The sequence below is a fragment of the Carlito syrichta genome, unplaced genomic scaffold (assembly GCF_000164805.1).
Source record: "Carlito syrichta isolate Samal-C Ts95f unplaced genomic scaffold, Tarsius_syrichta-2.0.1 Scaffold314795, whole genome shotgun sequence".
NCBI lineage: Eukaryota > Metazoa > Chordata > Mammalia > Primates > Tarsiidae > Carlito > Carlito syrichta.
In genome coordinates, this window is record NW_007258891.1 from 276,007 (window position 1) to 301,093 (window position 25,087).

The window sequence follows — 25,087 nt, forward strand, 5'->3', positions numbered from 1 at the left end:
GCCTCCCCGGGGTAGGGGGGTGGCGAAGGTCTCGGGGAGCCCTGAGGACGCGCCGCGCCCCGAGCCTCCGGGCCCGAGATTTGAAGGGTTTCCATCCACTCATCCCGGGGGCGAGGGGGGATTTTACTTTCTCCTCCATCAAGGCCACTCGCCTCCCCTCTCCTTGGGGGCCGGTGGTCGGGAAGCCTGGGCTCAGGGCATCTCCCGGGTCCGGGATGACTCAGTGTTACCGTGCCCCCCTCCCCCGTGTTGCCGGAGGCCTTTGACCTGTCCCCCTCTCTTCTCTTCCCATCTTGCCTCTGCCTAGGGAAAAAAGTCTCAGTCCTTTTCATTTGAAAAAGGAAGAGAAAAATCGGGTGCCTGTCGTGGACCTCTGTCTGGGGTGGGAGTGACTTAGCTCCGTCTTATGAATACAGATATTGTAAACCAAGATAAGGGAGTGGGGGAGGGGAGGTGAGGCGTGTTCTTAAAAAATGTAGTGTTTTGATAAGCAGGTTGAATTTTTATTTTTGGTAAGTAACACGTTTTACTTTAAACATTTAAAGATTTTTGATATTTTAGCATAACTGGATTTAGTAGTAGGGTGACCGGGACTTTGAACTTTTTCTTATTGCCCCAGTTTTTGTTGAGTTTATACTTTTTTTTCCAGAATGATATGCACCGTGACAGTTATTTCAAGAGAATGCATGTTTTGTTTAGGATTATCAGTGCTGTGACTTTTATGCCTACATTCAGACTCTATAAGAGGATTTCTTGAACGTTCATTAAGCTAGAATTAATGCTGGGTAGTCTTCCCTTGCTCAGTATGATTCAGTTGTGTAAAGAGGACGTCAGCAGAAAAAGTGCTTTTTTCACATTTAGATGATTTAAATTTGTGTTAAACAAGAATGGCATAAATGGGTATCACATTTGAAATATACATACAAGTTTTTAAGTGTTTGACATAGATAATGTTTTTGAAATTTTGAATGAATCTTTTTGGAAACAAGGGAAAAAAACAGCACCCAAGGAGAGTTCCTGTCCTGATTTCCATTTTAGACTGTTTTCTACTGAGGCTGGAAGAGATTATAATAAAACTCCATACCCTGGGCCCTAACATGCCTCCCAAATTGTGTGGTATGAAAAGTGATGCATCCACTAGGCAAACAATGGAGAACCATGCTTTGATTTCTAGTGAGAAACCAAGTCTTTCAAGAATGGTGTATATTCAAAACTAGGTTGATTAATCCTGCAGGACATGATCCCCGTCTATCTTTGCACAGTGTAGACACTTAAATGAGTTTTGGATCCTCAGTTTGGAGTGGGTCCCAAAAGATAAACCTTTCTTACCGTTTTGTGACTTTTTCATTAATTCAGCAAACATTTTTTGTCAGTGTCTACCTAGTTACTCTTCTGGGGAATCAAAGATAGAAGGCCCAGCCTATCAAAGAAACCATAATCCAATAGTTTCAAGAGAAAAATGAACAGAAATATCTCAGGGTCCTTTTCTAAGCCTGTTTTCCCAAAGTTATCAGATTCAGCCGGGGATATGTGAAAGGGTATGACTATTAGATTCACTTAACTTTTCACCTGACTTTAAGATGACTAGCTCTTTAAAAAATAGTGAAGTTCTGTATAATCTGTTTTCTACTGGGTACAAGGCAGTGCTTTCCTGTTATTAAACCAATTCTTAAATCCTTCTTGTACCAACAATAACCAAAGTAGAAGAAAAGTAATAGTAGTAATAGATTATTTATTGAGCACCTTTTGTATGCCACACGATATGCCAGGTAGCTTTATATCATTGCTAAATCCTCCCCATAACCTTAAAGCTAGAAATTTTCCTTATAGCTGAGACAGTTGAAGCCCTAGGTTGCACTGCTAAAAGTAGAAAAGCTGGACAAAAATCTGTAGCTGACTCTTTCTACTCATTTTGTTAGCAGCGTTCTTCATTGGAATGTTGCTTCCTCTCCTTCTGTCACCTCGATCTTTATGAATGTGTTTAATCTGAGCATCTCTAGGGCTGTAGTGCCACTACTATACATGTTATATAGTCCTCACTCTGTGACAGGTAGCACCTTATCTTAAAAGTATGTGAGCTAGCTACTCTTATTTTTGTTTTACAGATAAGGAAATTGAGGCACAGAGATTCACTAATCTGAACCAGATAATACTTTAAATGCTAGAACCACGATGCACACCTGGGCATGCTAGCTCCAGAATCTACACTCTTAACCACTGTGCTGTACTGGCCCTTCAACAAGGTATGTCTCTCATTAGTAGAAAACTGTGATTTTAGAGTGCTTAATGTTTTTCTCTTTTTTGTTTGTTTGTTTCTTTTTAATGTCCATGCAAACATATGTAGGATAACTTTGTTATATTTACTACCCAATGTCCTATTCCAGTGTCTTATGTAAACAGTTGCATAGTACTAATTATAGTTAACATTTATTGAGAGCCTACTATGTTCCAAACACTGTGCTGTGTTTTAAATATCTCACATAGTCCCCAGCACAGTTCTAGGAAGTAGATACTGTTGTTTTATGCTGCATCTTATTTGTGAGGTACTTTTATGTCTTCAGAGTGCTTTCATAAAATAATCCCTTTGATTCTTTCCAGGCTGTCAGTCAGAGGTATTACCATCACCTAGTTGTATTGTTGCAGTTCAGCAAGGTTAGATGACTTACCTTGACTAGTATATGATGGAGCTAAAACTCAAACGAGACACCTATATATACTACTTTTTCCATTGTACTGGTCTTTCAGTGATCTCTACTTTGTATTTCTTGTCCTAAATAGACCATATTTTCCCACAGGAACAGCCTAGATTGTGGTCCCAATGCAGGATTCAAAGTCAGTTGAATCATAGATATGACTAGCCATAAACCTTTGTCATTATTTTCATCTGTAAATTTATGTTCCAACTTTGATATGGTGCATGGCACATAGTGGGAGCTCAGTAAATGTTTCAATAAAGAGTTTTCTCATATACATTGCCATAAAGTTTCCTAAAATGTTTTAGGTTTGAATGGGTAAGGGTTTTTTTTCTTTTCTATTTTATATCATAACCTTCCCCCTTCCCCTCCTCACAAACAGAAGCCTTCAAATTTGTTTCATTGAATCATAAGTAACTTCAAAATGTATTGGGCGCTGCCCTTCCTCACCCTGAACCATTGTTCCCAATCTTCTGTCTTCCCCATATTATACCCCTTTTGTAGAATGGAAAGAGCAAGGATTTGAGAGTCCGTTTTTCCTGGGTTTGATCCTTGCTCTGCCTCTTAGTAGCTCTGTGAACTTGTACAATTACTTAACTTCTCTGAATCTGTTTCTTGTAAAATTGTGGAGAGCACCTATTTTATAGGGGTGTGGGGTTAGAATTCATTGAAATAACAAGCAGGGCTTGGAAGGGAGCTCCTATAGTCCCAGCTCCTCAGGAGGCTGAGGTGGGAGGATTACTTGAGCCCAGGAGGTCGAGGCTGCAGAGAGCCATGATCTCACCACTGCACTCCAGCCTGGGCAACAAGACAAGACCTCTTTAAAAAAAAAAAAGAAAAAGAACATGTAAGAGACTTAGCACAGTTCTAGGCTTCTAGTAGACACTAAATAACAGTTCTTATGTGCTCCTCCTCTGCCCCTCCAAGTCTTCCCTCTGCTTTGGCTCTCAGCCAAAATGATATTAGTACAGTATTAAAAATTATCTGTTTGTCAGTATCCTTCACCAGACTCTTTGAGGACAGGGACTATATGGCATGGTCATAGTAGGGATCCCTAATGCATGGAACACTGTTTGTTGAACTACACTCATTTGGGAAGCCATCTGGAACCTTTTTTCTTAACAATCCTATTGTCTGAAAGTCTTGGACACCCTTGACTAAGGGTGTTTAGTCACTTGGATACCCTTGACTAAGATGAGGGGTATTGGATATTGTTATTCGAGGCCTCCTGGATTGAACTAGAGGTTGTGATGGGAGGAGAGATGGATGAGAAGCCAGGTGAAAAAGGATAGGAAACCTTCAATCTGCTGGAGCGAATGGGAGCGTGTGTGTGTGTGTGTGTGTGTGTGTATGTGTGTGTGTGTGTGTGTGTATGCGGGTGCTTTGGCTTTTTATATATAAGTGCCAATGTGTGTGTGTATGTATAAGGATTTAAACCTTATCGCCTAATTGTGACATTGCTTCTGAATAAAAGGAAGAAGAATTTTCCAAAGAAAAGCTCTTTCAAACATGTGAAAATAATAGTGATTATAGCAATTTTTTCACCATTTATTACTAATAGTCACATGGCACAATAACAGTTATTATGCTTAGCCTAAAATGCAGATTAACTTGGTTTTAAATTTCATTATATTACTTCAGTAAAACTTTGGTATAATCAGCCTTCGTTGTTTGTAGAATAGACATTGACTCGCAGAAAAGCAAAGAGACTATTGCTTAGTAATAGAATGAAATTATAATTCTTCTTAACCAGAAATGTTTTTGGTGTTTTTTTACAGTTTAATTCCGCTATCCATGAATTACTAATCGGAGCATAAATTGGGCATGCTTAAGGCTTTTTTTAGGATGATAAATTGTATTCAACTTTTTTCCTCAACGTTTTATTATGAAAAATTTTGAATATACAACAGTCAAAAAGAAGTTTATAATGAATGCCCATATACCTATCACCTAGATTCTACCATTATTTTATTATGCTTTTTATTGTATATTTATCCATCTGTCCTTTTTATATATCCACCCATCAATCGATAATATTCAAATGCTTTTATATTTGAAGATATGTGGACTATATATTCTATGTTTATTTTGGTCAGTTTTGGGTTTCCTTTACATAGTAGCAGATAATTCTTAGGAATGAAGTATAACTGATCGAAGTTATAAACTGTTCTGAAAACGTTTAGATTTCAGATGTCAATAAAGCTATTTGTCTTCTGTATCCTTAGTTCCAGAAGATGAGTCGTGGATATTCCGAAAACAACAATTTCCTAAACAATAATAACCAAATGGTATTGGACATGATCCTTTATCCGTTAATTGGAATCCCTGAGACCATCAACTGGGAAACTATAGCAAGGCTTGTGCCTGGATTAACACCCAAAGAGGTAAATAATAGTCCCCTAGGTATCTCCTGGAAAAAAAAAAAAGGTGGTTAAAAGAACAACTAAGAGAAAAAAAATTTGAGTTTTACATATTCAAATATGTAACACTGAATATATGTATATAATTTGACTAGATGCATATCATGTAAGTTATATATTTACCCACCTGGTATGTTTAAATTCAATGTCATCTTACATGTTTATAACTGAAAAGTCACTGGTAATATCTTAACTTGAGCAATAGAAGTATTACTGCAAAATTATGAGTAGATAAAATTTTTGTAGTTTAGATTATATATTATTAAATCCCTAACGCTATTTCTAAAATTTAAGTAATATACAGACCTTTTTAAAGGAAAAAACTTAGAAGCTCCCAATGTTGACTTTAATTGTTTTCATTATGATAGAAATTTTTTTTCTTTTTAAAAATGTTATTCATTTAAAATGTTTTAATACCAGTTTGATAGTATATGATATAAGTTAAATATGCATTAATAATACTGAGTGTGAAGATACCTTATGCAACTGTAAATCAAATTTATATACTGTAGACACAAGTGAAAAGTAAAACCAATACATGATTTAAACTAATAATGCTAACTTAATGTCATGAGTAACAGTGTCTTGCTGAAATTAAATAGCTAATTATAATACAAATATTATAGTCTCTTGTGGCACAGATTCTTTTGCATACAGCTGTGTACTTTTCAAAGCCTTGTTTCTTTTGCCCCTTTTCTGTCATTCTCTCGGAAGTCTTTATTATTGTAATAAAGAAATTCTAGTGTCACAAATTAGATACTCTTTGGTTTGCTTTCCATTGAGGCTTAGTATTTGTCTTATTCCTGGTAGAAAAACTAAGTTAATACAAAAATAAAAGTCAAGTTTTTAGCTAAATTATTAAAATTATCAGGTAATAATACATACAAACCAAAGGAAAAGATAGTTGATTTAGGCAGTCTTTATTTTTCTATAAATATGCCTTTGGGTTAAAGCATATTGAAAAAAATTTTACTCTGAGTTTTATAAGAGAAAAAAATTAGCCAGATGCTGTTATGAAGTAAAACATGCAGATTTTCTAGATGTTACTCAACAGATTAATATTCATTTATAAAAAGTAATTATAGAGAAGTATTTTCAAATAGAAGGCAAGAAAATATCTTTTTTTGTTAAAAAAATTCCCAAACCTCTGTTTCTTTTCTTTTATATCATGACAGTGTGCAAAAAGGTTCGATGAACTGAAGAGCAGTGGAAGCTCACCTGTTGACAACCAGTATAATCCCCTAATGGCTGCTGGAGAGAGTCCTGTTGAAACTTTAGCCACATATATCAAATCCTCGCTTCTTGACACACAGGGGGAATTTCAGGAGACCCCAGAAGAACAGGATGCAGCTTCCAAATCAGGTAAGGTCTTAAAATAAAATTCAGTACTTGTCTTTATGATAATTCTGTAAAATATATATTTCAGTTAACTTTTTTCCTTTGTTCAAAGGCTATGTAAACATTAATAGAAAAATCTATTAGTTTTTGTATCTTTCTGAATCTTAAAAATTATATTTATCTTTGCTATATTTTTTTAAAGTTTGTGTTAATATATAGATCAAACATTATCACCAAAAAAAACTATACTAAATCAAAATTTCCTGCTCTAATCTATTATATTAGCCTAGATTAAATGTATTACTTATTGTTTACTATGATTTTTTTTTTTTACTTTATTTTAAAAGGATTTGTCCTATATACCCTTTCCTTCATTTTTTTTTTCCCTTGAGAGAATCTTGCTTTTTTCTTATGTAATCTTTTTAAAAATTACTCTTTTTTAAAATGGTGGGATCTCACTATGTTTCTCAGGCTGGTCTTAAACTTCTGAGCCAAACAATCCTCCTGCCTAGCCTCCCACATAGCTAGGCCCACAGACACACAGCACTGTGCCTGTCCTATAGCTACTCTTTGTTGCAGTCAACAAGAGCTTCAAATGACACAGTAGCAGGGTAAAAGATGTTTTCTGCAATTGCATTGAAAATAATAACTGGTTTTAGAAAATCCTCAGAGTATAGTGATTTATTCTAATCTCAGTAGCAGCAGAGTATTGATATAAAAATTTGCTTTAGGAAGAGAAAACTATGCTATTAGCCTTTGAACATTTGACCCCTATTTATACACACGGCATCAGTATTTTCTGAAATTTTCATTGTAACATTAGCAACTTGTGATTCATTTTTTGTACTGTTTCTTCCATATATCCTTAGAACTATTAGGGTAAAATGCCACCTGGCAAGTACCATCTTTAGCCATGGAAACCATGCATTTACAGTATTACCATTCAATAAGTAAAAACCCATTCTCAGCTAGAAACGCTAACCCCCCCTTTTTTTTGTATGTGTTTGTTTCTGTGTTTAAGGAAGACATAGTATAGCTTCCACAAGGAATTGTTCTTCAGAAAGTGAAAATTGTACTACTCATAATGGTGGAGAAAAGACTGAAGAATCTGAAGGGTAGGAGGCTGGTTGTTTGCTAGATAAGATTTAATATTAATATCAACTTTAAATTATAAAACATGATGGGTGGTTATATGTATCAGTTACCATAATTTAGGAATTTTGCATCACACGATTGCTGAAACAACTGAAATCAGCTTAGTTCATGTGTTGAACCATAAACATCCCTAAACATATGGCTTACTCATGTTATTAACTATAGTTTTTTATTTTTTAATTTATTTTTATATTTGTAAGTATTCAAAATTACATCTATTAGCATAAAACTTCAAAAAGTATATTTTAATACACAAAGAAAAATCTCTATGCCATTAGCTCTCCAACTTGATGAAAAAGACTGGATGTGTAATTTAGAACTGTTTATATAACTACTCATTATAGAAAGATTTAAAAATTAGAGTATATCTTCCAATGTATTGCAAGTTTGATAGTTTTGTATTATTTTGTTTTTATATATATAATAAACTACACATATTGTAAGTGTTCACTTCAATGAGTTTTGTTTTTTTTTTTTAACTTCAGTGAGTTTTGACAAGTGGGTACACAATATAACATCACCCTAATCAATGTACAGAATATTTTCATTATTCCTGAAAGTTCCTTTGTACACCTTTACTTTTTGATAGATTTTTAAATAACAGTCTTATTAAAGATTATTCACATATCATAAAATTTACCCTTTGGAAAAGTTCTGGGGGTGAATGGTTGTGACGATTTTACAACAGTGTGAATGTACATAATACCACTGAACTGTATACTTAAAAGTGGTTAAAATGGTAAATTTTATTTTATGTATATTTTAGCACAATTTAAAAAATCATCCTTTTAAAATGATTTTTAGTTTATTCACGTAGATTTTTTAAATTGATATATTGGTTTGTGTGATATAAAACTTTTATATCAAATTTTTTAACTGAAATTATCTAACATTTTACATCATAGTTCATAAAACTGCTGCACCTTTATGTTTTATTATGTCAGTTATTACCTATTTATATTTTGACCATAATTTCTTTAGAAGATCAATTTGTGAAAAGTTGTTTAAATTCTTTTGACTTTAGGGCATTGATTGCAATTCTTTTTCCAGTAACCCATTTTATTTCAAATATTATTTCTTTGTATTAGAATTTGGTGACTTAAACACACAATTCAATTAAACACAAATTCATAGTATAGGACAATATGTTTCCTCCTTTTTTTTCTCTTCCTTTTGAAATGACAGGAAGGCAGATGTGATGTTTCTTTTTGAAGTGATATAATTTTCAAAGAAAGTAAATTCAAGGAGAATATAATAATTTTTTTTCTTTTGGTTGGAATCTCACTCTGTCGCCCAGGCTGGAGTGCAGTGGCACGCTTACAGCCCCTATAGCCTCTATCTGCTTGGCTTAGGCAGTCCTTCCATCTCAGCCTTTTAAGTAGCTGGAACTACAGATGCGTGTCACCCTGCCTGGTTAATTTTTTGATTTATTATAGAGACAAAATCTCACCAAGTCACCCAGGCTGGTCTCGAACCCCTGGACTCAGACAGTACTCTCACCTCAGCCTCCTAAAGTGCTGGAATTATAGGTTTGAGTCAACACGCCCGGCGGGAATATAATTTCAAAGCAAACTCTGATGCATCATCTAAACTTGTTCTTAAATTATATTTTAAATATGTAGGCCAGGCTTGGTGGCTTAACCTGTAATCCCAGCACTTTGGGAAGCCGAGGCGAGTGGGTTGCCTGAGCCCGCAGGTTTGAGACCAGCCCGGGCAAATTGGTGAGACCTCGTCTCGATAATAAATCAAATATCAGCCAGGCGCAGTAGCACATGCCTGTAGTTCCAGCTACTTAGAAGGCTGAGGCGGAAGGATCGCCAGAGCCCAGCAGGTCGACGCTGGGTTGACTGTGAGAGTGCTCATGCACTCCAGCCTGGGCAACAGAGTAAGACTCCAACACACACACATACACGCACACACACACACACACACACATACACACACAATTTAAATGCGCATATTGTAGTCTTAAGAACCCATTAAACTATATTTACTAATTTATATTTAATGAATGCCTAGAAGCAAACTTTCTTACTGATAAAAATACCCAAACAAGCCATGCTATTTTTTCATTTGATTTTTTTAAATGAATAATTTTAGCTGGGTTTTTTTTTTGTTTGTTTGTTTGTTTTGAGTTGGAATCTCACTCTGTCACCCAGGATGGAGCCTTAGCCTTCCAAGTAACCGGAACTACAGGCGCACGCTACCATGCCCGGCTAATTTTTTATTTATTGTAGAGATAAGGTCTTGCTAAATTGTCTGGGTTGGTCTTGAACCCACGGGCTCAGGCAATCTACTCACCTCGGACTCCCAAATTGCTGGGATTACAGGCTGAGCACCAAGCCCGGCCTGTTTCTTCTTTTTAAAAAAAATATGAAAACATTAGTATTTAATCATTATCTCCTCCCAGGACCAATCACCACGTAAAAGTACTGTGTTATGTTCCTCACAAGAATTAGAGTGTATTATTTAATTTTTTTGTGTGAATTGGTATTATTTTTATAAACTTTATATTTAATGTATAACTTAAAAAATAAATTTTAAACCATGTAAACTACTAGTCCTTTAGTAATGATATTTTTATTTGTTTTATTAAATTAATAACTTACTAAAATAAGTCATAATCTAAGATATGATAAGGTTAGCAAGGCACTTGAAAAATTCTGAATGTCAAAACCCTACAAAACTGATTTGTGATCAAAATTTTCAAAAACTTCTTGTTCTCTTACCTCCACTAAATGTCAATATTCTTGGCTCCTTTTCTAGAAATCTAATTATTTAATTTTTGTAACATTTTTTATGAAGGCCAAACATGGTGATCCATGTATGTGATGAAGCAAAAAACTTGAAAGAAGATTTTATTTGCCCACGAGATCTTTTGATATCAGAAATGAAGTACTTTGCTGAATATTTATCTATGGATGCCCAGCGCTGGGAAGAGGTGGACATTTCAGTTCATTGTGACGTTCACATTTTCAACTGGTTGATAAAATATGTTAAAAGGAACACTAAGGAGAATAAAGATTGTGAGATGCCCACTTTAGGTAAAAGACAATCTGTTTCTTACTTTATAGTGAAATTTATGTGTCACCTGGTAGCTTCTTCAGGCCAAAAGTGAAATGTGGAAAATGGTTTGGACATTAACATTTATGCTCATGTTAGTAACAGCCTTTTAAGAAACCAGTACCTCATCTTTTTTGTAAATTATAGTATATATAGTACATTTATGACATATTAGCTGTTCTCAACATATGGTATATGGACTGGAGACCCTTTTAGAGGATACACAAGGTCAAAACAATTTGCATAGTATTGCCAAATTGTTGTCTTTTTCACTGTTGACATTTGCTCAGATGGTGCAAAAGCATTGGTAGGTAAAACTGTTGGGGTGTTAGCCTAAATCAAGGTAGGGCCACCAAACTCTACAAGTAGTATGTAGTTACATAGTTAACAAAGAAAAAGGGAAAAGAAAAAAATTCAGTTTTACTTAAGAATGTCCTTAAATGAAGCAGTAAAATTTACTAATTTTATTAAATCTCGATCCTTGAGCATACATCTTTTTACTGTGATGATTTCTACTGCACACCAATGTATGATGGTTTTCTTAAGGAAAAGTACCTATGTGATTACTTTGAGTCATGAGCTAAACTAGCTGCTATTTTAAGAAATAGAAAACCATTTTTACTTGAGAGAATGACAGGGAAATTGTGGTTGTTCAGACTTAGGTATTTGGCAGACATTTTCTTGAAAATCAGTCACTTAAAGGAAACTGAAAGTATTTGTTGTCAGTGATGAAATTCAGGCTAAGTGAAAATTACAGTTTTGGAAAACTTGTCTGCTTCCATGTGCTTGACAGCTTCTCAATACTTTCTGAACAAAAACTTAGAAACAGATGTGAGAATCTAGTTGTCTTCTATTAAGTCAGACATTGATTGAAGAGATTTGTAAAACATGTCAGCCAGTGCTGCTTTTCTCACTAATATTGTTCAATTTCTGATGAGAACGGTGATCATATTAACGAATGTGATTTTTTAATACATTGAACAGTGAAATGTTTCAGCATATGGAAGACCTGTATAACTCGGTGAGCCAATCTTTTCCAAATGACTAATTCATTATGCTTTTTAAAATTTTGCAGAAGTTAAAGATCCATTCAACAATGTAAGACAAACCAGTGGATTTTTATGTTAACAGTAGGAAAAATTCACTGATAATATTTCAGATTCATTGCAAGTAACCTTTAAGAAACTATCATTTGTCAAGTTTGGTGTAACATGAAAGAAAGCTAGCCACAAATTGAATGCAGAAACAGATATGGGAATCCAGTTGTCTTCTGTTAAGCCAGACATTGGAGATTAGCAAAAAATGCCAATCTTTTGTTTATTTTGGAAATACAGTTATTTTAAATAACAACATGTTTAATAAAAATAAAAACCTTTATGTAATAGGTTTTTTATTGTTCTTTTAAAATGAGTTAGTAAATTTTTTAAAATTTTAAAATTTTAATTTCTACTGTGATGATTACTGATAGATATAACCCACATAAACAAAGGCTCTTTAGGATTCTCAGTTTTTAAGATTGTAAAAGGGTCCTGAGAGCAAAAGTTTAAGAGCCAGTGTTCTAAATGATAGCATACTATTGATACTATTAGTAGAATTAGTCTAGTAAGAATAATTAGTAAGTAGTCTTTCAATGGGCATAGATTTGTATAGGAAATCACACTTGTGGTTTAATAAAGTCTTTCTGTACATTATAATTTCCATTTATAGCAGTATCAAAATATTTCTAAGCTCTTATTAGAAAATAAATCTATACTGATAGTGTAAAAGTTTTTTGAAGAAGCTTATAATTTATCGTGTTGTAGTGACTAAATAGGAAAGGTTTCTAGTGATTCTTAAACAAAAATTCCAAGATTGCTAAATCAGATTTTTCAGCCAGAGATCAGAGATTCCAGACTGCCCAGCTATGATATGTAAGTGTGAAATAAAAATCAAAGTACATGGAAAGAAAAAAAGTTATTGTTTGATCCAGCATCTTTATGTGTGTAGTAAAGGTAAAAAAAAAAAAAAATGGAACAAAACTAGTTATTCTGTTATTTTTGACCCTAGATCAGTGGCTACAAAGGTAAACTTTTACAGAAGCAATCTTTATTCTAACCAGGAAAACTACCAAAATGCTTAATAAATGTCTAATAATCCAGCCCCTGGTTCTTAACTGAGATTGGGGTCTCTTACCCTTTCCTGAGGAACTTTTTTGCCAGCTTCTTTCTTCCTTCATCATTTTTATTTGAGAGCCTTTAATCTATAATTGTTCTTTAGAAAAAGATTGGGATTACTTTTTTTAACTCTTGTCTGCTTCGTCCTTTATTTAGAAAAATTGTCTTAGCACTGTAATGGTGTCAAATCAGCTTTTTTCTTTTTCTTAAACATACCTCATGGGATATAACATCCCTCTTTATTTGTATGCCCGGAAGCTCACTCAGTTTACCTTTAGGAAGTAGCATTAGCACTTCTGCAGCATTACACTTTTTATTGTCTTTTATCTTTTTAAATTAAATATTTGTTCATAACAAGCACTGAACTCCTTTTGAAATAACTTCACCAATAACAAGTGCTCTCATTGATCCTTTAAAAGATTTTTCTCACTATGACTTTTGTGTATGATGCATTATATCCTCAATTATCTTTTCCCTGGATTAGTTAAGGATAAGCTTGCATGTGTCATATTTTTAGCTAGAGTTAGATGATACAAATGTGTAACTCCAGAGCAAATTTACTGTGTGTTTTCTGTATACCCTAAGTTTTAACAATTAATTTTCTTTCTTTTGTGCATCTAACCCCTATAATACAGTAAGCTTATATTAAATTGCTCTTACTAAAGAAACATCCTTTTTAAAGGTGAAAAGGAACCTGTTCAGAGGAGATTGATGTACAAATAAAAAGGAAAATCTAATTTTTTTCTCTTTTTTAGAGCCAGGAAATGTCATTTCAATTCTTATTTCTTCCGAGTTTTTGAAAATGGATTCATTAGTAAGTATTAACAAAACCAAAGCTCTTCTATTCACTTACGTTTTTGTCCTTCAAGTATCTAGAAAATTCTAAGGTACCCTACTAAAATAGTTGTTAATTCAAGAATGACTTCATTAGACTAAACAGCTCATGTTTGGAGGTACTTTGTGCCTACTATATATCATTTGCATGTTATATCTGTTAAATAAGCAGTTAATCCTTAAGGAGTAGCTTAAATGAAACTAAACAAAATTAACTTTACCCCAAAAGAAACTTTACCCTACAACCAAATTAAATTAAAATTAACGGGCATATATTTGTTTTGCTATTTACGTAATTTCTTTAAGCGTGGTTTACTTATTTGTGTCTTTCATTTATAGTTCAGTGAATGAAGAACAAATATTCAACTTAAAAATATAATTTTGTATCTTTATTACAAAAGCTCATGTCTGTTGCTTAAGAGTAGCTCATAAAACATCAAAGCATGATATATACTTATACATTTCAAGGTCTAACATTAAATATATATTTTTTCTTTTTTTACTTAATAAATTATTAATGATTAAGATAATTGTATTTGTTTTTGTGGTTAATGTTTTATGGTTAATAGTTAAATAGATATTTGCTTTTAATTCCTGATAAAACTGTATTATACAGAGCAGAATATTCCTTTGTTATGTTAGCAAAGGTGAAGTATATTTGATGATTTGGTTTTACTAGTTCCCATATTTTTTCTACTTTACTAGTACTTTATTAGTTCTCTTATTCTTTCTACTCCTTAGCCCCTTCCCATTTACCAGCCTCTATTAATTGCTTCAGGATAGGGTTACAGAAAAAAGCAGAGAGTTTTAAAATTTATGAAATCTCTGAGTTTTGAAATCTAAACCTTAAAGGTTTTTATACCATAATAAAATATTTAAAAGAATATATGATTAGACTCTTTTTTTTTTTTTTGAGTTGTTGCCTAGGCTAAAGTGCAGTGCAATCATGGCTACACACAGCCTTGACCTCCTGGGCTCAGGCGATGCTTCTGCCCCAGCCTTGCAAGTAACTGGAACTATACTTAGCTAATTTTTGGACTTATTGTAGAGACGAGGTCTTCCCAAGTTGCCTAGGCTGATGTCGAAGCCCTGGTCTCAGGCAGTCCTCTCGCCTCCACCTCCCAAAGTGGTGGTATTACAGGCATGAGCCACTGTGCTCAGCCTCTCTTTTTTAAAGTAAATAAACAGGTTGGAGAGAGGAGAAGTAAGTCAGAGAACAAATCCAACACAACTGAGAAAACCATGAATTGACTGAAATTTTGTTTCTGCTACTCAGAAAAAAGGAGGCTTAAACTTATAGCTAAACTTAATCATAGGATACTACATATCCTGTACACTTGAGCTTACAGACTAAGATTTATACCTACTACAACCATAAAAGATGCACTGTTGTTTAAAATATTCTAAATAAGTTTGAAAATAATTTGTTTTAGGTATGTACTTGTGTTGTTACAAATTTGACCTGCTGAACTACCTTTGGAACAGTGGAGAAAAGCTCAAATAGGCAAAACTGAGTTAGTGCCTAGCAATATATGGATTAAGCTTTTAATAAATTTTATCTTTGAAAGGTATTGCTATGACATTATCCTTCATGCTATTATTTTCAGCATTTATTTTCTATTCTTTTTTTTTAGGTTGAACAATGTATTCAGTATTGCCACAAAAATATGAATGATATAATAGCTACTCCGTGCAACATGAACTGTATTAATGCAAATCTTCTTACACGGATAGCTGATCTGTTCACACACAATGAAGTTGATGATTTAAAGGACAAAAAAGATAAGTTTAGAAGGTAATTTTTAAAATTTAATGTCAAACCTAATATTTATGTTAAAAGAAATATATTTTGTGCTCACTTCAGTAGCACATATACTAAAATTGGAACAATACAGAGAAGATTAGCATGGCTGCTGCACAAGGATGACACAAATTCATGAAGTGTTCCATATTTTTAGGCCCAAACTTTACCTGTACATTGACCACTGGTATACCAAGTCCTGAATTGTACCCCACATTTTAAATAAAATAAAATAATAAAATAAAATATATTCCTATTTCATTTTAGTGAAATATTCTATTTTGGAATACATTTAACTGGACATGGTGGCTCACACCTGTAATCCAGCACTTTGGGAGGCTGAGGCAAGAGGATTCTCTGAGTCCAGAGGTTCGAGACCATACTGCACACATGGCGAGATCTCGTCTCTACAATAAATTTTTTTAAAAAATTAGCTGGGTGTGGTGGCTTACACCTGTAGTTCCAGCCATTTGGAAGGCTGAGGCAGAAGGATTGCCTGAGCCCAGTGGACCAAGGCAGCTTTGATGGCCTTGAGCATGCCACTGAACTCCGACCTGGGCAACAGAGTGAGACTGTTACTCAAAACAAAACAAAACAAAAAAATACATTTAGAAATATATTTCGATTTTATTTTAAGTGAAGTAAAATTTATCCAAAGCCAATGGCTCAATATAAAAATTAGTAATTAGTTATTTTGTATAATGAACACAGGAGCACATGGTGATAGTGAATTATGTTAAAAATGATTAAGACACTGCTCAGAAGGCTGAGGCAGGAGGATTGCTTAAGTCCAAGAGTTTGAGGCTATAGTACACTACCATTGCCCCCACAAATAGCCACAGCCTGGGCAACATAGTGAGACTCCTATCTCTAAATACACACACACACACACACACACACAGTAATTTATATATATAATGTAATTAGCATATTTATATATAAATATATAACTAACATATTTATATATATATTTATATATATATATTCCACCTTATATATATATATAAAAACAAGCCTTAGCATAAAGGGAAGAGTGGTATGGAATGAGGTCAGCAGTAGTTATATCATTTTGGAGCCATTTAGGTCATAGTGAGGAGATTCTAGGTACAAATGAAAGCAGAAGAATGACAAAATCTGCTTTGTTTTAAAGAGGTGATTGCGGTTACTATGTGGAGAACAGACTTTAGGGATATAAGAAGCAAGGAGACCTGTTAGGAGGTTAGTGCAGTAGTCTGTTGAGAAATGAAAGGGTTTGTACTTGGGTGGAAGCAGCGGAGCTGGAAAGAAGTAGATGGATTCAGGGCGTGTTACCAGAAAGATTTGACAGATTTGTGAATGGAATGATGTGGGGACAGAGAGGATACCAGAATGATTATTAGGTTTTCAGCTTGAGCAATTAAGTAGGTGGTAGTGTTATTAATGGAGAAAGGAAAGATTGGAAGGGGAAGGACTGAGGTAGGGGAAATCAAGAGATGGATTTAAGTCTTGTTGAAATTATTTAATGTAATTATTAGATATACAGGTGGAATGGCAGGTAGATAGTTGGATATATTAGTCTGAAGTTTAAGTCAAAGGTCAGGGCTTAAAACAGAAATTTAAGAATTTATGAGATTTGAAACCATGGAACTAGATGCGATTTTTCTATAAGAGACTATAACTTTTTGTGTGTGTCCTGTTCAAGAAACCTTTTCCTACCTAAAAGCGATGAAAATATTCTTCTATTCTTTTCTGCTAGTCATCTTGAATTAATTTTTTGTGTGGTGTGAAGTAGAGGTCAAGGTTCATTTTTTTCTTTCCAAATAGATATTTAGTTGACACAGCACCACATATTGAAAAGACTATCGTTTCTGCCACTGAATTGCAGTGACACCTTTACTATAAATCAGGCTACTATTTGTGAGGTCTGTTACTGAGTTATCCATTTTGTTCTGTTGATCTTTGTCTATCCTTGTATCAGTAGCACACTGTCTTAATTATAATAACTTTATCATAATTTTTAGTAATCTAAATTCTTAAGTTTTACCTTTCTTGAAGTTTGCTATCTTGATCACTTTAAGTCCTTTGCATTTCTGTGTAAATTTTATAATCAGCTTGTCTGTTTTCTCTTTCTCACACATAACACAAACCTGGTATTTGGGATTAATATTGAACCTATAGGCCAATTTGGGAAGATTTAACATTTTAATAATATCAAATCTTTCAGTCCATGAACGTGGTATAACCCTCCATTTATTTGGGTCTTCCTTAAGTAATTTCACCAATGTCTTATAGCTTGAGGTATAGAGATATTTTTCCTTTTTTAAATTAAATTTATTCTTAGGTATTTAAATTTTGGGTGCTAATGTAAATGCTGTTTTGTTTTTTGTTTTGTTTTGTTTTTGTTTTTTGAGTTGGAGTCTCACTCTGTCACCCAGACTGGAGTGCAGTGGCCGCTCCCAGCCACCGCAGCCTCGACCTGCTGGGCTCCGGCGATCCTTCCACCTTAGCCTTCCAAGTAGCCGGAATTACAGGCATGCGCTCCCACGCCCAGCTGATTTTTTGATTTATTGTAGAGATGAGGTCTCGCTGCCCAGGTGGGTCTCGAATCCTCGGGCTCAGGCAGTCCACTCACCTCAGCCTCCCAAAGGCACGGGATTACAGGCTGAGCCACCGAATCCGGCTGTAAATGCTGTTCTTATTTATTTCATTTTTTAATTGTTCGCAAGATAGTATTGATAACGGCTACCCAATATTTAGAAGTTCAGCTGAGGAGAAGTAGCTGGTGAGGGACTTGAGAAGGAGGAGCCAGTGAAGTAGAAGGGACGACAGAAGGAGAGATGGCTTTCAAAGGAGGAAGTGATTAAGTAACCAAATATGTGGAATGCTCCATCATATAGAGTAAGATAGGGACAGAAATGTGACCTATTGGATTTAGAAAACTTTTTTCCCGATATTTTACTCTGAACGATTGCTGAAAAAATTAGCAGTAGCTACTACAGATAGGTAGGCCCTAGAGATTTATTCTAAAGAAAAGAGATACTAGCTTATATTTATGTGCTGATCAAGATGATCCATTAAAGAGGAAGAGATTGATAATGCAGGGGATTATCCAAGAAATTAGACCTTCAGGGGAGTGAGACAGAGGAATTATCCAAGAGCTAAATAATTGAATACAGGAATGGAATCCTAAATCCACATTTGGCTTTTAATAGTAGCAGACATTATGAGGAAAATTGGAGACAGGCAGGATGTACATTTGGAATTAAAGACAGAAGATTTTGAGTTTGGTTATATTATACATAATAATTAATATTGAATGCTTAACACAACATCTGGCACTCTTTAAAAACATTTAAAACCTTATGAGGTTGGAATTATTCACTGTACTTTATAGATGAGAAAACAAGGTTCAGAGAGGTTAAATACATTGCTAATGATCATATACCTGGTAGGCCAGGTGGTTAAGTTTTCAAAATCTTTAATCCTGACTATTTCATTAATAAAGGACTAAAAGAAAGATTGATATTCATCAATCTTTTTTTTTTTTGAGTCAGAGTCTCACTCTTTTACTCATGCAGTGGCATAACACAGCCTCGATCTGCTGGGCTCAGGCAACCCTTCCACCTCAGCCTTCCAAGTAGCTGGAACTACAGGCCCATGCTACCATACCCAGCTAATTTTTAAAAATTTATTATAGAGACAGAGTTTTGCCAAGTTGCTCACGTTGATCTCGAATCTGGGCTCAGGCAGTCAGTCCTCTTGCCTCCACCTCCCAAAGTGCTGGGACTACAGGTGTAAGCCACCATACCCAGCCCATCAATCTTATTTTTCTTGTGAAACTAGATTCCTCATGTAGCAATTCTCATTAGTAGGTTTCTTTACTTGCAACATCAAAAATGTATTACAAATTCCCAAAGAGAGTCTCTAAGGATGTATTCATCTTATTTTACACATACACCGATAAGTTTGTTCATTTTCATCACTATAATGTACTTTTAGTAAAGTAAATGTAGAAAATTGATATTTTGGTCATTTGTTGTTAATAGTAAACTTTTTTGTAAGAAGATTGAGAGACTGTTTGATCCTGAGTACTTGAATCCAGATTCTCGGAGTAATGCAGCGACCTTATATAGGTATGGTAATCTGTTTTTCCTTTGCTATGTTTATGATACAGTTATACTCTATAAATTTACTACATTTAAAATTTTCTTCTTGGGTTTTTTTGTATTTTCTTTGTGTTATAGATGCTGTTTGTGTAAGAAACTTTTAACAAAAGAAACAGAAAGAAGAATTCCTTGCATTCCTGGAAAAATCAATGTGGACCGACATGGAAATATTGTCTATATTCACATAAGGTGTAGTGAAGATAAAACACAGATTTTTTTTTTTTTTTTGAGTTGGAGTCTCACTGTGTCACCCAGACTGGAGTGCAGCGGCTGCTTCCGGCCACCACAGCCTTGACCTGCTGGGCTCTAGCGATCCTTCTGCCTCAGCCTTCCAAGTAGCCGGAATTACAGGCATGCGCTACCACACCCGGCTGATTTTTTGATTTATTGTAGAGATGAGGTCTCGCTGCCCAGGCAGGTCTCGAACCCGCGGGCTCAGGCAATCCACTCACCTCAGCCTCCCAAAGGTGCAGGATTACAGGCTGAGCCACCGAGCCCGGCTAAAACACAGATTTTTAATGTTACTTTCAAGTGTATTTATGAAAGCATAACTGCTTTTATAAGGAATAGAATAACATCTTTTCTGCATGTTATTCAACTTTGATTTAGTTTTTTTTGAAATGTGGTCTCACTCTGTCACCCAGACTGGAGTACAGTGGCACAGTCATAGCTTACCATAGCCTTGACCTCCTGGGCTCAAGTGATCCTTCCATCTCAGCCTCAGCTCAAGGGATCCTTCCATCTCAGTCTCATCTCAAGTGATCCTTCCATCTCGACCACCTGGGCTCAAGTGATTCTTCCATCTCAGCCTCAGCTCAAGGGATCCTTCCATCTAAGCCTGAGGGGACTACAGTCACATACCACCATGCCCAGCTAACTTTTTTTTTTTTTTGTAGAGATGAGATATCACTGTGTTGCCCAGGCTGATCTTGAACTCCTGGGCTCAAATGATCCCCCCATCTCAGCTTTCTAAAGTTCTGAGATTACAGGAATGAGCCACCACTCTTGGCCTAGCTTTGATAGAGAAAGATGCTACTTTCAAAACGAAGTTGTTAAACACTACATTTTATTTACTGGTTAAATTTCATACATAATGTTTTTAAACCTTAAAATGACAAAAATTATTGTATATTAATCTTGAAAGATATTCTGGTCAGTGCCATTAAAATGTTTTTTTCATTAATAGATTTTTAGTTATATAAATGTTATATTAAATTTTACAAGAGAACCAAATTTACTCTCAGGTGATTTTTGATGAGTGAGAAAAGCTGTCTTTAACTTTAGATTTTCTGTCATCTATTTGTTTTTCATACTTTGCCAGTATTCCATTCATATATAATGCATATTCTCTTTTATATTCAAAATAAGTTCTCATTCTGAGTTGGGGGAGGGTAATATAAATAGGTATAATGTCTCAGGAAGTGGAAACTTAAAATGTGTGTATTTTTTGACAACATCCTACTGCTGATAGGAATTTAGGCACAAAAGTAATGTTGAATTTGTAAAAGCATTTAACAAGGACATTTATTGCTATATAATTTAAGTAGCCAAAAAAGAAAACACTCAAATGATTTGAAAAACTAGAATATATCCAAAATGAAATATATCCATATAATAGTAGTATATCTATATGAGTCTCTAATCAATTCTTAATGCACAGCTTTAAGAATAATGTGTAGGCTGTGCCTGGTGGCTTATACCACTTTGAGGGACTGAGATAGGAGGATCCCTCAAGGAAGGATCTCGCCCCTACAAAAAATTTAAAAAATTAGCTAGGCTTAGTGCCAGAAGCCTGAAGTCCTAGTTACTCTGGAGGCTGAGGTTGGAGGATCACCAGAGCCCTGGAGTTTGAGACTGTAGCGTGCTGTGATTGTGCCACTGCATTCTAGCCTGGGTGACAGAGTAAGACTCTAGCTCTAAAAAAAAAAAATTCTAAGCAATGAATATGTATATGTATACTTTTTTCTATATATACACATAGAAAGTATATATATACTAAAGTATATATATATGGTATACTAAGGTGTGTGTGTATATATACTTTATAGTATATAGAAAGTATATGTATGTATATATACACTTACTTTAGTGTGTGTGTATGTGTGTATATTCTATATGCATATATATGCACACAGAAAGTCATTACCAATAAATTAAGATTTAAAATAGCATTTAAAATAGCATGTTCACATAAAACATTAATTGTGGTATTACCTTTGAGTGATAGTATTATGGATGGTTTTAATTTTCTTTTTGCTTATTCTTTTTTCTATATTAAAATTTATAGCCCTGGCGTGGTGGCTCAAGCCTATAATTCCAGCACTTTGGGAGACTGAGGTGAAAGAATTCCCTGAGCCGATGGGTTCAAGACCAGCCCGGGCAACTTGGCAAGACCTCATCTCTATAATAAATTTAAAAAATTAACCAGGTGTCGTGGCACATGCCTGTTATTCCAGCTACTTGGAAGGCTGAGGCAGAAGGATCACCTGAGCCCAGAAGATTGAGGCTGTGGTGATTGTGAGCATGCCACTTCACTCCAGCCTGGGTGACAGAGTGAGACTCCAAAAAAAAATATTATAGCACTCAAAAAAAAAAATATTATAGCACTTTTATGAAAGAAAGAAACCTACAAATGTTATATTTCACATTTTAAACATTAAAACAGAGATACAGAACAGCACTTAATTTGACCCTAACATCAATAATACAGTCAACTTTGAATTGTTTTATGTTTCTCAGTACAATAGGGAATCATCATTAGTTATTGTAAGCATCTGGAATTTTTTTTTTTTTTTTTTTTTGAGATGGAGTCTCACTCCATCACCCAGGCTGCAGTGCAGTGGCATGCTCAAAGCCACCCCAGCATCGACCTGCTGAACTCCAGCAATCATTCCGCCTCAGCTTTCAAGTAGCCAGAACTAGGCGCATGCTACCACTCCCAGCTAATTTTTTTTATTTATTGTAGAGACGAGGTCTCACCATGTTGTCCAGGCTGTTCTCGAACCCGCGGGCTCAGGCAATCTTCTCACCTTGGCCTCCAAAAGCATCTGAAATTTTATACGTTTTTTTCCTTGAGACTTGACTCACCTTTCGAAAATCACTTCCATCTGGCAACAATAAATGTTAGTAGTAGATGAAAAAAGTAATTGATATTAACTTCACGGCCATTTTTGTTGTTTTATTCAAAGTATTTTCCTACAAGTCTGCAGTTGGTGTATATATTTTTTAAATTGTTTTTGCCAGGCACAGTAGCTCATGCCTGTAATCCTAGCACTTTGGGAGGCCGAGGTGAGAGGACTACCTGAGCCCAGGGGTTCAAGAAAAGCCTGGGCAACATGGAGAGACCTTGTCTCTACAATAAATAAATAAAATAGCCAGTCGTGGTGGTGCATGCTTGTAGTTCCAGCTACTTGGAAGGCTGAGGTGAAAGGATTGCCTGAGCCCAGCAAGTCAAGGCTAAAGTAACCATGATCATGCCACTGCACTCCAGCGACAGAGTGAGACTCTGACAGAAAAAAAAAATTGTTAAATTACTTTTAAGATAAGTGTGCCTATGTAATTTGTAATTATAGCATTTTGTTATTTGTTGAGCTAAGCCAAAAACAGCAAAAGTTAGAAAACATTAAAATAGTGACTTCAAAAGAATAGGAACCTGAGTTGCATATGACCGTGACAATTAAGCCTTTGATAGTTCTAAATTTTACATTATTCAATTTTAAAAAAATGTAAGCTGGGCGTGGTGGCTCACTTTGGAAGGCAGAAGCAAGAGGATTGCCTAAGCTCAGGGGTTCAAAACCAGCCTGTACAACTTGGCAAGACCTCATCTCTACAATAAGGCAAAAAATTAGCCAGGTGTAGTGGCACGTACCTGTAGTTCCAGTTACTTGTAAGGCTGAGGCAGAAGGATCACCTGTTTCCAACAGGTTGAGGCTGTGGTGGCCGTGATCATGCCACTTGGTATTCCAGTCTGGATGACAGAGTGAGACTCTAACTTAAAAAAAAAAAAAGTGTATTACGAAGACTTGATTGTATATTCTGTATTACCCAATTACTAAAAAATGCTATTTGAAAATTATGCAAAGAACTAATACAGTAATAAAATGTTTAGAATCATTAGCAAAAAAATTAGTAACAACTTGTCTTATATGCAATTTAAAATAGAGTTTCCATTTAACAACACATGCTTAATTCCCAATTGTTGGCCTGCTAAAACTATATTTAATTTTTAATCTTTTCTCTAGCTTAGCAAAATAATTTGGCATTCATTCAGTCTTTCATACCTTTTTCTGTTGTCTACAGAGTAAACAAACTCCCAAGTGAAATTATGTCTGCCTTTCAGTGTAGTTCACACGATATTATCATTTGAGGAATATTTTTGGAAATAAGCCATAAATTTAAAAGCTCTGTTTAAGACAGATTGCTTATATTACTTGCTTATAAAACTGAGACTCTTTCCCCAGAGATAAGACATGGGATGTTCATGAGTTTTTGAATAGTCTTTTTGAAGAATTAAAATCTTGGAGAGATGTATATTGGCGCTTGTGGGGAACAATCAACTGGCTGACTTGTTCAAGATGTTATCAGGTGAGTTTTTTTTTTAAATATCCTGCTTTGCAAACATTGAGAGCAAAGTTCTTTTACTATCTGCTGTTTAATTAGTATGTTCGGATGTGTTTGGACAATATCCAACATCTTTTTAAAGAAATCAGTAGCAAAAGCAATGGTTCTGTTAAAACATTGTTTATTTCTAGCTGCATTTCTCTTGCCATGTTTTTCATTCTCTTTTTGTCATTTCTGAAACAATGCTTTGTCAAATTTTGAGAAAAGCAACAGGTTTTAAGTGACTAAATCACTTTTTTCAATGGAAAAAGAAGAAATTATTATGACCTTCAATTTTCAACTAAACTTTTTTCTGTTGACATTGTTTCTAACATTTCTGTAGAAATTCAGAAACACCTTTGAAGATAGGATGCTATCATATCAATATGTGCCCTTGTTATTATAACGGTTTTATTCCAAAAAAGTTTATTCATTTTCTATAAATGAAGTCTATAATAAAAGCATAATATTAAAGCTTGTCTCTTGAAGGAACTTATAACAAACACTTTTATGGAATAAATAGGTATTTACAAATCACAGTCATTCCTAATTATTCTTATGTATAGATCTATTGTTTTCTATATATAATATCTTATGAATCCCTAAAGTTTCCTCTCCCTCCTCCCAGTAACTTTCCTCTCTCACTTGGGTAATGATTTTCAGTAGAGGGAAAGAAAGAACTGCTCTTCGAAAGCATCACAGTAGAATTTCAAACTGTGTAAGGTTCCACTCAGTGGGTTCCGTAAGGTCTCATAATTCTTAAAAATCAGGTTTATTGAAGTATAATTTATCTAGAGTAAAATTCATCCTTTTTGTGAGATTTGACAAACTCAGTCATGTAACTACCTCTACAATCAAAGATATAACTCTTCCATTGCTTCAAAAG

At 34.7% G+C, this 25,087-nt stretch overlaps 1 protein-coding gene across 3 annotated transcripts in view; it reads left to right on the forward strand.

Moving 5' to 3' along the window:
• The first annotated feature begins 2,102 nt into the window (after positions 1–2,102).
• The window catches only part of LOC103274522 (uncharacterized protein KIAA1841), a 51,349-nt gene continuing 28,364 nt past the window's right edge, over positions 2,103–25,087 (forward strand). The window contains exons 1-10 of one of the 3 annotated variants that reach the window (XM_008071968.2): positions 2,103–2,243; positions 4,919–5,077; positions 6,289–6,475; positions 7,473–7,566; positions 10,412–10,650; positions 13,578–13,636; positions 15,291–15,451; positions 19,483–19,569; positions 19,681–19,791; positions 24,063–24,186. In XM_008071968.2, coding sequence (XP_008070159.2) covers positions 2,187–2,243; positions 4,919–5,077; positions 6,289–6,475; positions 7,473–7,566; positions 10,412–10,650; positions 13,578–13,636; positions 15,291–15,451; positions 19,483–19,569; positions 19,681–19,791; positions 24,063–24,186 — 1,278 coding nt within the window. In that variant the 5' untranslated portion in view covers positions 2,103–2,186. The remainder of the gene's footprint in view (positions 2,244–4,918; positions 5,078–6,288; positions 6,476–7,472; positions 7,567–10,411; positions 10,651–13,577; positions 13,637–15,290; positions 15,452–19,482; positions 19,570–19,680; positions 19,792–24,062; positions 24,187–25,087) is intronic. The other 2 variants (XM_021719545.1, XM_008071969.2) reach the window with 2 other exon arrangements.